The following is a 13,157-nucleotide window of genomic DNA, read 5'->3' as shown; positions in this document are numbered from 1 at the left end:
GAGGGCGTTCCACAGGGTGGGTGCCACTACCGAGAAGGCCCTCTGCCTGGTTCCCTGTAACTTGGCTTCTCGCAGCGAGGGAACCGCCAGAAGGCCCTCGGCATTGGACCTCAGTGTCCGGGCAGAACGATGGAGGTGGAGACGCTCCTTCAGGTATACTGGACCTCAAAGGGTTGTCGTGAGGATGAAACGAGGAGTAGGAGAGGAACTGCATACACCACCTTAAGTTCCTTGCAAGAAAGGAGTGGGGTATAAAATGCAGCAATAAAACAAATAATGCCTGGTGAGCTGTTGCCGGTCAGTGTAGGCAACCCTGAATTAAAGGTCCCCTTCCAACGCTACAATTCTGTGACCCACAAATTCCCAACTCCCGCTGCGTTGGCTGGGAGAGGAGAAGGCAAGGCTGCCTTAGATCATTCGACAGATATATTTGCAAACCACAATGGAGGCGTCAGGGAGTTTTTGGCTTTTTTCTGGTTTCATTTGTGGAGTTCTGTCAACTCCAAAAAGAACCAGTCTGGTCAGAAAAAAAGCAAAACTAGCCCAGGTTCCTTTTATGCTGCGAAACAAAACACAGCAGGGTTCGAAGTTCCCTTTGTTTCCAACCGAAGTCACACCATGGAATGAACCGAAGGGAATCCTCTTCCCTGTTTTATCATCAGGGAAACTTAATCATTACTTTCTGTGTTTGCAGTTTTAGAGTGCTCTCTTTTTAAAAAAAGTCAGTTTTATTAAATTTTCCACTTTAACAATCCAATCCAATCACATTAAATATTCCACATTATACATATGTTGTTGTTGTTGTTTAGTCGTTTAGTCGTGTCCGACTCTTCGTGACCCCCTGGACCAGAGCACGCCAGGCACTCCTGTCTTCCACTGCCTCCCGCAGTTTGGTCAGACTCATGCTGGTAGCTTCAAGAACACTGTCCCACCATCTCGTCCTCTGTCGTCCCCTTCTCCTTGTGCCCTCCATCTTTCCCAACATCAGGGTCTTTTCCAGGGAGTCTTCTCATGAGGTGGCCAATGTATTGGAGCCTCAGCTTCAGGATCTGTCCTTCCAGTGAGCACCCAGGGCTGATTTCCTGAAGAATGGAGAGGTTTGATCTTCTTGCAGTCTATGGGACTCTCAAGAGTCTCCTCCAGCATGCTTCAAATTGCCATGCTTCAAATTCGGAACTAGAGCGCTGCTCTCAAGTGTCCTCTTGAGCAACCAGGCTCCCCAAATTGCAGTGTATTGGGTTAGCTGCTTAGAAAAGCAGCTTTGGGGGCAGCAAACTGACTCCCCCCCCCAAAAAAAGCTCAATATGCTAAGAGGAAGTTTCAGTCTGAACACAGCTGGATAGTAGACTCCCTGCTTAGAAACCAGTCCATCTCCGCATATGTCTGTTTGGAACATGTGGAATGGGGTGGGATTAGGGCAGTCCCAGCCGGCCCACGGCCTGCTTGCAGATGTCCAAGATTTTGTTTGCAAAAAAGCCTACAGTGCAATTCTGCCTTGCAAAAATGGGTCATCCTAGTGCAATCCCCTCGCGATGCTGGAATCTCAGCCTAAGCATCTAGGACAGATGACCATCCAACTTCTGCTTAAAAACCTCCAAGGAAGGAGTCCACAACCTCCAGAGGGAGACCGTTCCACCGTCAAACAGCTCTGGCTGTCAGAAAGTTCCTCCTGATGTTTGGTCGAAATCTCCTTTCAATTCAATTCAAGTCCCACCCTCCAGAGCAGGAGAAAACAAGCTTGTTCCTTCTTTGAGTGTGGTGGCACCATATTTTGGGACTGCCTGTGTTATCCACACCCGGCAGACTCCTTCCCTCCTCTTAAAATGTTGAGAGAAGTTGGGTTTGTTTTATTTCTTTTTAGCTACTGTAGATTTGTGTTATCTCTTGGATCATTCGGTCATATTTTTTTTTAGTCAATAGTTTAAATTATTTGCGTTTGCGCACGCGTAAACCGCTTAGATGCAGGGGTCAGCAAACGTTTTCAGCAGGGGGCCGGTCCACTGTCCCTCAGACCTTGTGGGGGGCCGGACTATATTTTGAAAAAAATATATAAGTGAATTCTTATGCCCCACAAATAACCCAGAGATGCATTTTCAATAAAAGCACACATTCTGCTCATGTAAAAACACCAGGCAGGCCCCACAAATAACCCAGAGGTGCATTTTCAATAAAAGGACACATTCTACTCAGGTAAAAACACACTGATTCCCAGACTGTCTGCAGGCCAGATTTAGAAGGCGATTGGGCTGGATCCGGCCCCCGGGCCTTAGTTTGCCTACCCATGGCTTTGAGGTTTTCTCACAATCAAGAAAATGCAGTTTTTTAAAAGTGTAATAAGTCTAGTCCCACATCCCTTTCTCAGGGGACCAGCCAGATGGCACCGGGTAGCCCACAAGCAAGATTTAGCACTCTCTTCTATTTGTGATCCCCAGAAATTGGTCCTCAGAGCTTTAAGGCACATGTTTAATTATATGCAATTTGGCCTTTGTGCAAAACGGTTCTCAGGGTTTTTGGCTTCTGAAGTTGCTGGACTGTTAAGATCTTCTGCAGATACATATCTTAAAAGTCCCTTGCTGCAGTGGCTTAGGGCAGGGATGGGGGGAGCCTTTGTCCTCCAGATGTTGCTAAAACCCAACTCCCATCAACCCCAGCTGCCCTTGCAAGTGGTCAGCAACATCTGGAAGACCACACCCTCCACACCCTGACTTATGGCCATGTAATGGGAATTGGGGTTGCTTGTGCGTAAACTGCAAACTGCTCCAAGCTAGTCGTATAGCTAAACCTTTCCCTGGTTTGACAGCCCTTACAACGTGACTGTCTTAGTCACTGGCAGAATCCGTGAGTGGGCATCTCCTAAACTTCCTCCAACATAAAAATTCTTTGACGCCCAGTCTCCTCCTAGATTCTCTGCGCGGAACCCTTCTGCGCAGCGTGGGCGTGCCAAGCGGAGGTCCTGTGCTCTCTCCGCTGATTTCACTGGAAGAGTCTCGGAGCCTCCCCTCTGCAGTACTCTCCGCCTCTCCTTCCTCCCTGGTGTCCCCTGGATTTCCTTCCCCAGCGGAAGCTCTCTCTCTCTCCTTGCTGGTTCCCTCCCCTGCATCATTGGAGCGTCTTACCTCTCCTCTAGCCTCTGATGGCAGTTCCCTGACAGGCCATTTTAAAAACTCGCTTGTCTCTACAAGATTAATTTGGTGTATAAAGATTTCTCTCAACGAACTTTGTGGGGATTGAAAGTTTTGTCTTGCAATGTTGTTGTTGTGCTAGAATTGTCGAGCCCAATTCAAAGTGTTGGTGCTGACCATTCAAGCCCTAAATGGTCCTGAAGGAGCGTCTCCACCCCCATTGGTCAGCCTGGACACTGAGGTCCAGCACCGAGGGCCTTCTGGCGGTTCCCTCACGGCGAGAAGCCAAGTTACAGAGAACCAGGCAGAGGGCCTTTTCGGTAGTGGCGCCCGCCCTGTGGAAAGCCCTCCCATCAGATGTCAAAGAAATAAAACAACTGTTTGATATTTAGAAGACATCTGAAGGCAGCCCTGTTTAGGGAAGTTTTTAATGACCGATGTTTTAATACATTTTTAATCTTTGGTTGGAAGCCGCCCAGAGTGGCTGGCGGAGTAGAAATAATATTATTACAGTGGTACCTCGAGTTAAGAACTTAATTCGTTCTGGAGGTCTGTTCTTAACCTGAAACTGTTCTTAACCTTAACTTTACCTAATGGGGCCTCCCACTGCTGCTGCCGCCGCGCGATTTCTGTTCTCATCCTGAAGCAAAGTTCTTAACCCGAGGTACTATTTCTGGGTTAGTGGAGTCTGTAACCTGAAGCGTCTGTAACCCGAGGTACCTTCTGGTATTATTATTAGTTTGTTTCCAGTACCAACTTTCATCATTTTGTGCTTACCTGAAAGCAGGCAGAGGGAACGCCGTTTAGATCCTACAGGTGCACGCGGGCTATTTGTAAATCTCACAATTGCCAGCTTTGCCAGCAGCTTGACCAAAGAGCTGGCCAACTTCCTAGGCAACTTGGCAGAAGCTTTTCACGTGTTTTCCCACGGACCTCTGCCTGCAGCCACGGGTTCCTTTTAACCAGAGTATATTTATTGCAGTGGGGGGAGGGAGGCAGGCAGTGCCTGTGGTGAACAACTGCTGGGGGGCATGGATGGGGGTACGGCGAGGGGCAAGCATCTGATCTGGATGGCCCTCTTATCATGGATGCTTTAGTTGAGATTCCTGAATTTCACAGGGTTGGACTAGATGACGCCTGGGATCCCTTCCAACCAGGGTGGATAAAAATCAAATAATAAGATTTTTTTAAATTTCCAATTGGATTTTTAAAATAAAATGCTTTTGGAGGAATTTTTTTTACTGAAGATAGTTTCTATTTAAGTTACATTATAGTCCAAAGGCTATTCATCAGAAAATAAGGATTTTAAAAAAGTTTTTCATGTGTGCTAAAACTCAGTCCAAGTAACCACATTAGTTAACAAACATGGATACATATACTATAGCGTTATTGTTTTAGTTAAATAAATTGTTTAAATTGTTATTAAGGAAATTATTCTTTTTCTCCTTCCAATAAAGTACAGCAGAAAAGTTGTCCAAATATAAACAGTTAACTTATTAAACCTCACAATAATTTCATAATTATCTTGTCTATGTATTTCTAATAGTATAACCAAATCAGTAATTTTTGATTTAACTGTAAAAACTACTCTGAACATTTATTATTCCAAAAGTGAAACTTTCCCCTGGTTGCAAATATTAAGATTATACCAGCAAGAATGAGTCTTTCTGTAAAAAACAACAACGATTTAAATCAATTCTTACTGACTAGTGATTTCAATCATGATTTGAGTCGATTTGATTTAAATCAAATCCACTCTGCAGTTCCATGATTCCATGACAGCTGAGTTGCTGTTGCTTATAGGGAAGGCGACAGATGAGGCATTGGGGAGGTCAGTGCAGTGCAGACGCACTGGCAGAGCCATTCCAGCACTCCTGCCGGCGTGTTTGCTCTGCGCCCAGCTCCCCACAACCCTCTGCGTCCCAGCAAGCAGCAGTGACTCGGCTGCTGGGAGGTCAGGTGAGCGCCACCACCTGGAGTCTGGGGGCCAGTTTTAACTTGACTTCCTGAACAGACCCAGACAGTTGGTTTTATACAACTTATTAGCGATCGGGAGCCAGTGCCCTCTCCGTTGTGGCTGGACTGCAGTTCCCATCATCCCCGGAAAAGGGCCACAGGGCACAACGGGTCAGTGCGCCTGGCTGTTAACCAGAAGGCCGGTGGTTCAAACCCAACCATGGGATGACAATGGACAAGGTTCCTGCCTTCCAGGGGGTTGGATTAGATGACCCTTGGTGTCCCTTCCAACTTTCCACTTCTGTGATATTTAAGTTCTCCACCCCTGTTGGAAAACCTAAGGACACAGACTTGTTGAAACACTCTGCTAAGGTGTTTTTAAGCCAGAAAGTATATCTGTCCAAAGTTCACTTAGCTTGGGGAGTGATGGAGATATGTGGAAAATCAGGAATCCTGTATCAATGCCCTCCCACCCCCCTTCCGTTACTATAAAGGAATGTCCAGGGGTGATGGATGTAAAAGTCCTATTTCAGATGGAACAAGTGTAGAGTAAGGCTGGTGCAATGTTGAGAAACTCCAGGGCTCGCAAAGTGGAATCGGAAACCGTGGCTTGAAGTGGGTGTGCAAACCATGGTTTGCGCTACAGATGGTTTGTTGTGATGCCTGAATAGAGAAAAACCACAGTTCACTGTTTCCTCTCTAGATGCTGGAACGTAGTGGAGGAGACAGGAGCAGGTGCATAAAGTGTGGCGAGAACGTAGAAACTACCGATGAAACTACACCTGAAAGCAGACACACACCTTCAAAACTTGATTTGCCAGTTGTCGATTTGGAAGGTTGCGCTGATTTTTGGCACAGGGATTGAGCTGGGCCTCTTCCTAAGTCGGGGGCAAAGTCCCTCTTTGCATGTAGGGATTTAAGAGCAGAAACTCCATTCAGCTGGAGCAAGCCGGTCTCAAAACTCTGGAAAAACAAGCTTCCTCCTTTGAACAGTTTTTCTGCCCTTCTAGAATCCTCCTTTTTGGGCCAGACCTGAAGCTCAACTCTCTCATCTCATGGAATATTCCACATGCTGACATTCGAGGCTGCGTTCCAGCTGGCTGCTCTTAGCAATTTCAGATTGAAAAGGGGGGTGGCATTTTCAGGGAGGTGTGCCCGGGCTCTTAAATGCACAGAAAAATCTCAGTGCCTGAGCAGTATAGCGTAGCACTTGTTGCTGACCAGTCTGCAGGTACGAGGCAGAATCCAAATCTGGGCACGGCAGATTGTGTACTTAGGTGTCATAATTTCAGTCGACTGACTTCCACACTTTATGTCGGGACTTTCCACTGACAAATGCAGAAAAGCAGAGGCGAAAACAAGACTTGGCCTTCCTTTGGACCCGTGTGCAGCAATTTAGAGCTTGCAGGACCCAGAGTCTTGCCGGCCTGGGCTTCCCCATTCATTTCAATGGAAGATCCAGCAGTGCCCAGGTATCCTCTTGCATTTACTGAATGGTCACATCCTCTGGATTCTCTCCCCCCCCCCACTTTACTGTGTTTGCTAGCTGTTTTTCTACTTAAAAGCACCTCAACTGACATGCAGTTAACAATGAATGAAATGTAAATGGTGCATCGTTTTTTAGAAACACTATTTTAAAACACAAAAGGAAAAAAAACCCCACCGAAACCTTGGGAAGAGCCATAGATAGCTCAGTGATAAAGGTAAAGGTAAAGGTACCCCTGCCCGTACGTGCCAGTCTTGACAGACTCTAGGGTTGTGTGCTCATCTCACTCTAGAGGCCGGGAGCCAGCGCTGTCCGCAGACACTTCCGGGTCACGTGGCCAGCGTGACAAAGCTACTCTGGCGAGCCAGAGCCGCACACGGAAACGCCGTTTACCTTCCCGCTAGTAAGCGGTCCCTATTTATCTACTTGCACCCGAGGGTGCTTTCGAACTGCTAGGTTGGCAGGCGCTGGGACCGAGCAACGGGAGCGCACCCCGCCGCGAGGATTCGAACTGCCGACCATATGATCAGCAAGTCCTAGGCGTTGAGGTTTTACCCACAGCGCCACCCGCGTCCCATAACGTCTCAATGATAGAGTGCCTAAATTGCATGCAGAAATTTGCAGTGCATTGCATGTGAGCCAGAAACCAGAGCTTTTGTAATAAGTTTGGCTACTTATTGGGGTGCCCAAACTCCGTGCCCATTGCATCTCTTAAAAGAATTCAAGGTTTTGCAGACAGCTTACCCAAAGATGTGTCTTCTCCCTATTTGATGACTTCAGTTGGCTGTTCAATACATGCTTATGCAACCAGACCTTCTGTTTTTAGCTCCAGAATTTGGTGTTGATGGTTTTACATTGCCTGGCTCACCTGTTGGCATTTCACAATAGATTTGATTGATATTCTGACTTGCCTTTTGTTTCTGTATTTGCCTGTACAGTGGTGCCTCGCAAGACGAAAAGAATCCATTCTGTGATTCTCTTCGTCTAGCGGTTTTTTCGTCTTGCGAAGCAAGCCCATTGACGGATTAGCGCTATTAGTGCTATTAGCGGCTTTTAGCGGCTTATCTGCTGATCAGATCAGCTGATAAGCGGCTTAGCGGCTTAGAAAAAGGGGGGGGGGAACCCAGCAGGAACTCGCAAGACATTGTCGTCTTGCGAAGCAAGCCCATAGGAAATTCGTTTTGCGAAGCACCTGCAAAACGGAAAACTCTTTCGTCTAGCGAGTTTTCCGTCTTGCGAGGCATTCGTCTTGCGGGGCACCACTGTACGCCGCTTTGTAGAATAAAAGGAGGTATAAAATGCACAAGTAAACTATTCGCAGATGCAGCTCTCAATAGTTCAAATATTGTTAAAACTGTTGGGAGTCAGAAACCTTTGCTGACTTGCTGGAAGTCATCCAGAAATCTACCAGTAGGACCAGATCAACGATTTTGGCCCACCAGTAACTTTCTGCTATGTTCTTTTTCCTTTGCAGGTAGCTGTATCCAGTTGGGTGGCCGGCAGTCCCTCGGGGTACCATGAAGTTTTCAGGACCCCTGGAGAGCCAGAGGTTGAGTCTCCTTCTGGAGACGGCAATCTCTAGGGAAGCTCAGATATGGAAGGTGCACCTGCGCAGAATTCAGTCCAGTCAGGTAAAGTTGAGTGGGTTGATTTGTCGGTTTAGCGCAGGGTTTTCCAAACAGATTGAGTTCACTGACGCCCTTCATGAGCTTGCAAAGTTGTCCTCAATCCCAGTGCGAATTCACAGGCATTGGAAGTGAAATGAAGCCAAGAAATACTTATATATAAGCAACACTTCTTAATCATCGATCACCATTAGAAATCCTAAAATGTAAAAAATACGCACTATCGTTGTACGGTGGAGTCATCTTATTAAATGCAGAGGTTCCTTGCTGGGAGGGGAGGTGCATTCTGTTTTTCTGAGGCTCATAGTTCCTTATTAATTTGTTCACACTACACCTGAAGGAGCATCTCCACCCCTATCGTTCTGCCCGGACACTGAGGTCCAGCTCCAAGGGCCTTCTGGTGGTTCCTTCACTGCGAGAAGTGAGGTTACAGGAAACCAGGCAGAGGGCCTTCTCGGTGGTGACGCCTGCCCTGTGGAACACCCTCCCATCAGATATCACAGAAATAAACAACTATCTGACTTTTAGAAGTCATCTGAAGGCAGCCCTGTTTAGGGAAGTTTTTAATGTTTGATGTTTTATTGTATTTTTAATACAGTCGTGTCTTGGAAGCCGAACGGAATATGTTCTGGAAGTCCATTCGACTTCCAAAATGTTTGACTTCCAAGGCGCGCCTTCTGATTGGCTGCAGGAGCTTCCTTCAGCCAATCGGAAGTCCCACCAGATGTTCGGCTTCCAAAATAACGTTCACAAACTGGAACACTCACTTCCGGGTTTGCAGCGTTTGGGAGCCAAAACGTTTGCCTGCTAAGGTGTTCGTCAACCAAGGTATGACTGTATTTTGTTGGAAGCCACCCAGAGTGGCTGGGGAAACCCAGCCAGATGGGCCGGGTATAATTATAATTATAATTATTATTACTATTATTATTATTCGCACTATACATAGGAAGCATTTTCCCCACCACAGCCCTTTTTAATCCTAGTCTTTATTCACCCCATATAAGGGGGGAGAGGGTCAATATTAGCTACTTTGGGAAACCCTGATATCAGGAATTTTCAGGAGCCAACCCACATTTTCAAGAGACTGGGGATGGCCTTTAATATTGCTTCTTTTCAAGTAGCTCGACCCATTCAATCAAGAGGTCCATTTATTTATATTGAGGGGGGACCGTGACGTTTAATTCATCCTCATGAGTAATGCTTTGTTTGGGGAGCGGATGCACAGTGCTTTAAAGAACAGGCTGTGCTGTACGGCTACAGTTGTTAAAACATTCCTGCAAGGAGCACACATGTGGAACAGTCTAATTGATGTTGACTCCCATATTTATTGGATTACTAAAATTCACACTTAAGGAGTTGACCGCTGCTGGGCAACATTTTTGGAAAATGCCTTACGCTAGATTTCTGTGGCTGCCTAAAGGCTCCTGGTATTTTGCAGAACAGGAGGAATTTAGATTTGCCCAATTAAAGTGGATTAAGGTGACCCTACCGCAATGAATCCACTTTCTACCCTGATACGAGAGTCCATGAAAACATCTTGGGAGGACATGGCTTGCCAAAGGCTCCGTTGACTTAGTAAGATTTGCCCAAAGGCTCAGGAGACACCTGCAACATACATTTAAAATACTCGTCTACTGCTCCAAACAGTCATGGTTTCACGCCATGAATGCTGGGAACTGTAGTTTGTTCAGGCTGCTTGGGAGTTCTTAGGATACCTCTATTCCTCCAGAGTTCTGTGTGAGGGGAGCAGGGGGTCTCAGCACCCCCAGCAAACTACAGTTCCCAGGATATTTTTTTTCGCGGAAAGTCATGACGGTTCAATGTATTTTTAAATGCATAGTGCAGAAGGGGCCAAAAATTGATGAGAGCATCTGGAGGAAGACTTAGGACGAGGCACAATAATGTGTTGTTGGCAACACCAGCAGCCGGATCTATTCATTGCTTTAGGCCTTGTGGAGAAGGGCATCATGATAGATTGGTGTTGTTTAGTCATTCAGTCGTGTTCGCCTCTTCGTGACCCCATGGACCAGAGCACGCCAGGCACTCCTGTCTTCCACTGCCTCCCGCAGTTTGGTCAAACTCATGCTGGTAGCTTTGAGAACACTGTCCAACCATCTCGTCCTCTGTCGTCCCCTTCTCCTTGTGCCCTCCATCTTTCCCAACATCAGGGTCTTTTCCAGGAAGTCTTCTCTTCTCATGAAGTGGCCAAAGTATTGGAGCCTCAGCTTCAGGATCTGTCCTTCCAGTGAGCACTCAGGGCTGATTTCCTTAAGAACGGATAGGTTTGATCTTCTTGCAGTCCATGGGACTCTCAAGAGTCTCCTCCATCACCATAATTCAAAAGCATCAATTCTTCAGCGATCAGCCTTCTTTATGGTCCAGCTCTCACTTCCATACATCACTACTGGGAAAACCGTGGCTTTAACTATACGGACCTTTGTTAGCAAGGTGATGTCTCTGCTTTTTAAGATGCCATGATATATTATTCACTATATTAAATCTCTGGTGTGGCTGTGGCTTTGCATAGCTCAGTCCCATAACCACTGCATTGTATAAGCTGTCAGAGATTTGCAATGGGAGGAGCGTGTTTCCATTCGCCCACGTGGTATCCACGGCAACCGAGGGATGCTTTCATCTGTGTTCCAGCGGCAGTACATAGGTTTAATTATTATGGTCTTGCATCCCAAGCCATAGGCATTTTGCAGGCATGGGTTCCGCGTCAAGCACTTTAAATTGTTGCCGGGACAGATTGTCCCTTTCAAAAATTATGTCGAGCCGGTCATTGTCAAGCCTCAGAGCCAAGCTTGTTCGTTCCCACCTTTTGCAGAACAGAATCCTTTGTGGTTTCATATTTGCATTCAGGTCAATTAGTTTGGGATTGCCGTTGGCTAGCTGTCAGGCATAAAAAAAAACACCAAACCCATGTGGGTGTGACTAAGGTAAAGGGACCCCTGACCATTAGGTCCAGTTGTGGCTGCCTCCGGGGTTGCGGCGCTCATCTCGCTTTATTGGCCAAGGGAGCCGGCGTACAGCTTCCGGGTCATGTGGCCAGCATGACTAAGCCGCTTCTGATGAACCAGATCAGTGCACGGAAATGCCATTTACCTTCCCGCCGGAGTGGTACCTATTCATCTACTTGCACTTTGATGTGCTTTTGAACTGCTAGGTTGGCAGGAGCAGGGACCGAGCAATGGGAGCTCACCCCGTCACGAGATAAAGCGAGATGAGCGCCGCAACCCCAGAGTTGGCCACGGCTGGACCTAATGGTCAGGGGTCCCTTTACCTTTAATACTGCTTGAAGTGTTTATAGCAGATGGGGCTGAGTCGTGTTAAGGGAACGGCAATGTTCCATCTGCACCGCCAGCGATAGCTCTCCAGGATCTAATGCAGAGGACTTTCTTAGAGTGCCAACTACATGGAGTTACAAGGATTTGAACTTTGTGCCTGATAGGTGTCTGTCGATTGTAGCTCCCTTTAAAAGGGGGGATGGGGGAGAGACAGAGAAATCTCTATATAAGCATTTTAACGGGACACTTAGGACCTGAAAGTTTCCACTTAAGTAAGTCTTCTTCCTCCTACTCACTAGGTCAGCATCTGCGCTTGGAAGCAACTTGCATTTATTTTTAACACCGTGTTTCCACTGGATTATCAGGGTTCTTTCCTGCGTTAGCGTTAAGTTGTTTGGCATTGATTCAGACTGGGCTTTTAGAAGCTGAAATCCTGATAAATTGCTTTGAGCCAAATATGTAATGTAAGGGGTTTTTTTGTTTTTAAAGGACACGTTTTAAAGTGGTTAGGATTTCTGAGTGCATTTTATGGGGGGCTGAGGGGGGGAGCAGTGGGGGCCTGAGGCAAAAAAATACCAAATATGTCACCACAGAGAAATATATTTGAGTGTTTGTCAATCCTGGGTTTATTGCAGCGATATAAAATCATTTGTTTTGGAAACGGCACGCATTTAGAATATATCACAGGGGACTCTGGACTTCTGTTGAAACAAGGTACTTCAGCTTAGCGCTAGATACTGATTTTTTTTATTTTCCCAGTCAAAGGTCAACAGTCTCCTAACTAACTAATCTGAAGATACCGTATTTATTAACACTCTCTCAGTTCATTGCACTAGGAAACTGTGTCCTGTTAACACTGTGCTTACTGCTGCAAATGTCCCGATCATTGACAGGGCGTTTGCAAGGCTGTGCCTGCTGTAAAAGGGAAATTCTCTGCCCAAGGTGACTTTAAAATTCTGCAATAAAAAAGCTGGTACCAACTTGAAGGTAATGGTCTTGGGCGGCAATCCTATACACATAAGAATATAAGATTAGGCCGGTGGATCAGGCCAATGGCTCATTTGGTCATAGAATCATAGAACTGGAAAGGAATCTCAGCTAAAGCATCCCTGACAGATGGCCATCCAACCCTTGCTTAAAAACCTCCAAGGACGGAGAGCCCACCATCTCCCAAGGGAGACCGTCCCACTGTCAAAAACGTTCTTCCTGATGTTGAGCAAGAATATCCTTTCTTGTAACTTGAAGCCATGGGTTCAAGCCCTGCCGTCCAGAGCAGGAGGAAACAAGCTTGCTCCATCTTCCATGTGACAGCCTTTGAGATATTTGAAGATGGCTATCATATCTCCTCTCGGTTTCCTCTATTCCAGGCTAAACTCATGGAACTTTGAAGTGTCAGGCATAGCTGTAATGGCTTTAGCCCAACCGTAGCAGAGTTTTCCTGCACAGCGAAGAAGCTAGTTGAGGTGGTAATGACTAGTCAGCTAGACTCAGAATAACTATTTACAGGATTTATTAAAAGGAAAAATAAAACCAGCAGAGTTTCTGCATACAAAACAAAGCAAAATAAATCCTTTCTTTCTCTCTCTCTCTCTCTCTCTCTCATAACCATACACAGCACTTCTACTCCTACTCCTAACACACCTAACCCCAAACTGTGCTAGCATTCCTAGATAACAGAGTT

General features: G+C 46.4%; 1 protein-coding gene across 3 annotated transcripts in view; it reads left to right on the top strand.

Moving 5' to 3' along the window:
- CCNI (cyclin I) overlaps positions 1 to 13,157 on the top strand; it is a 65,530-nt gene that overhangs the window by 31,142 nt on the left and 21,231 nt on the right. For 2 of the 3 annotated variants that reach the window (XM_083458946.1, XM_083458947.1), the window contains one exon: positions 8,039 to 8,195. The exons of the other annotated variant lie outside the window; for it this stretch is intronic. In XM_083458946.1, the coding sequence (XP_083315072.1) occupies positions 8,082 to 8,195 (114 nt within the window). In that variant the 5' untranslated portion in view covers positions 8,039 to 8,081. The remainder of the gene's footprint in view (positions 1 to 8,038; positions 8,196 to 13,157) is intronic. 3 annotated transcript variants of the gene reach the window in all.

This window comes from Podarcis liolepis (assembly GCF_965112155.1).
Source record: "Podarcis liolepis genome assembly, chromosome: 9".
NCBI classification, from domain to species: domain Eukaryota; kingdom Metazoa; phylum Chordata; class Lepidosauria; order Squamata; family Lacertidae; genus Podarcis; species Podarcis liolepis.
The sequence above is the reverse complement of the archived record's forward strand: the minus strand, read 5'-3'. Positions and strand labels throughout refer to the sequence as shown.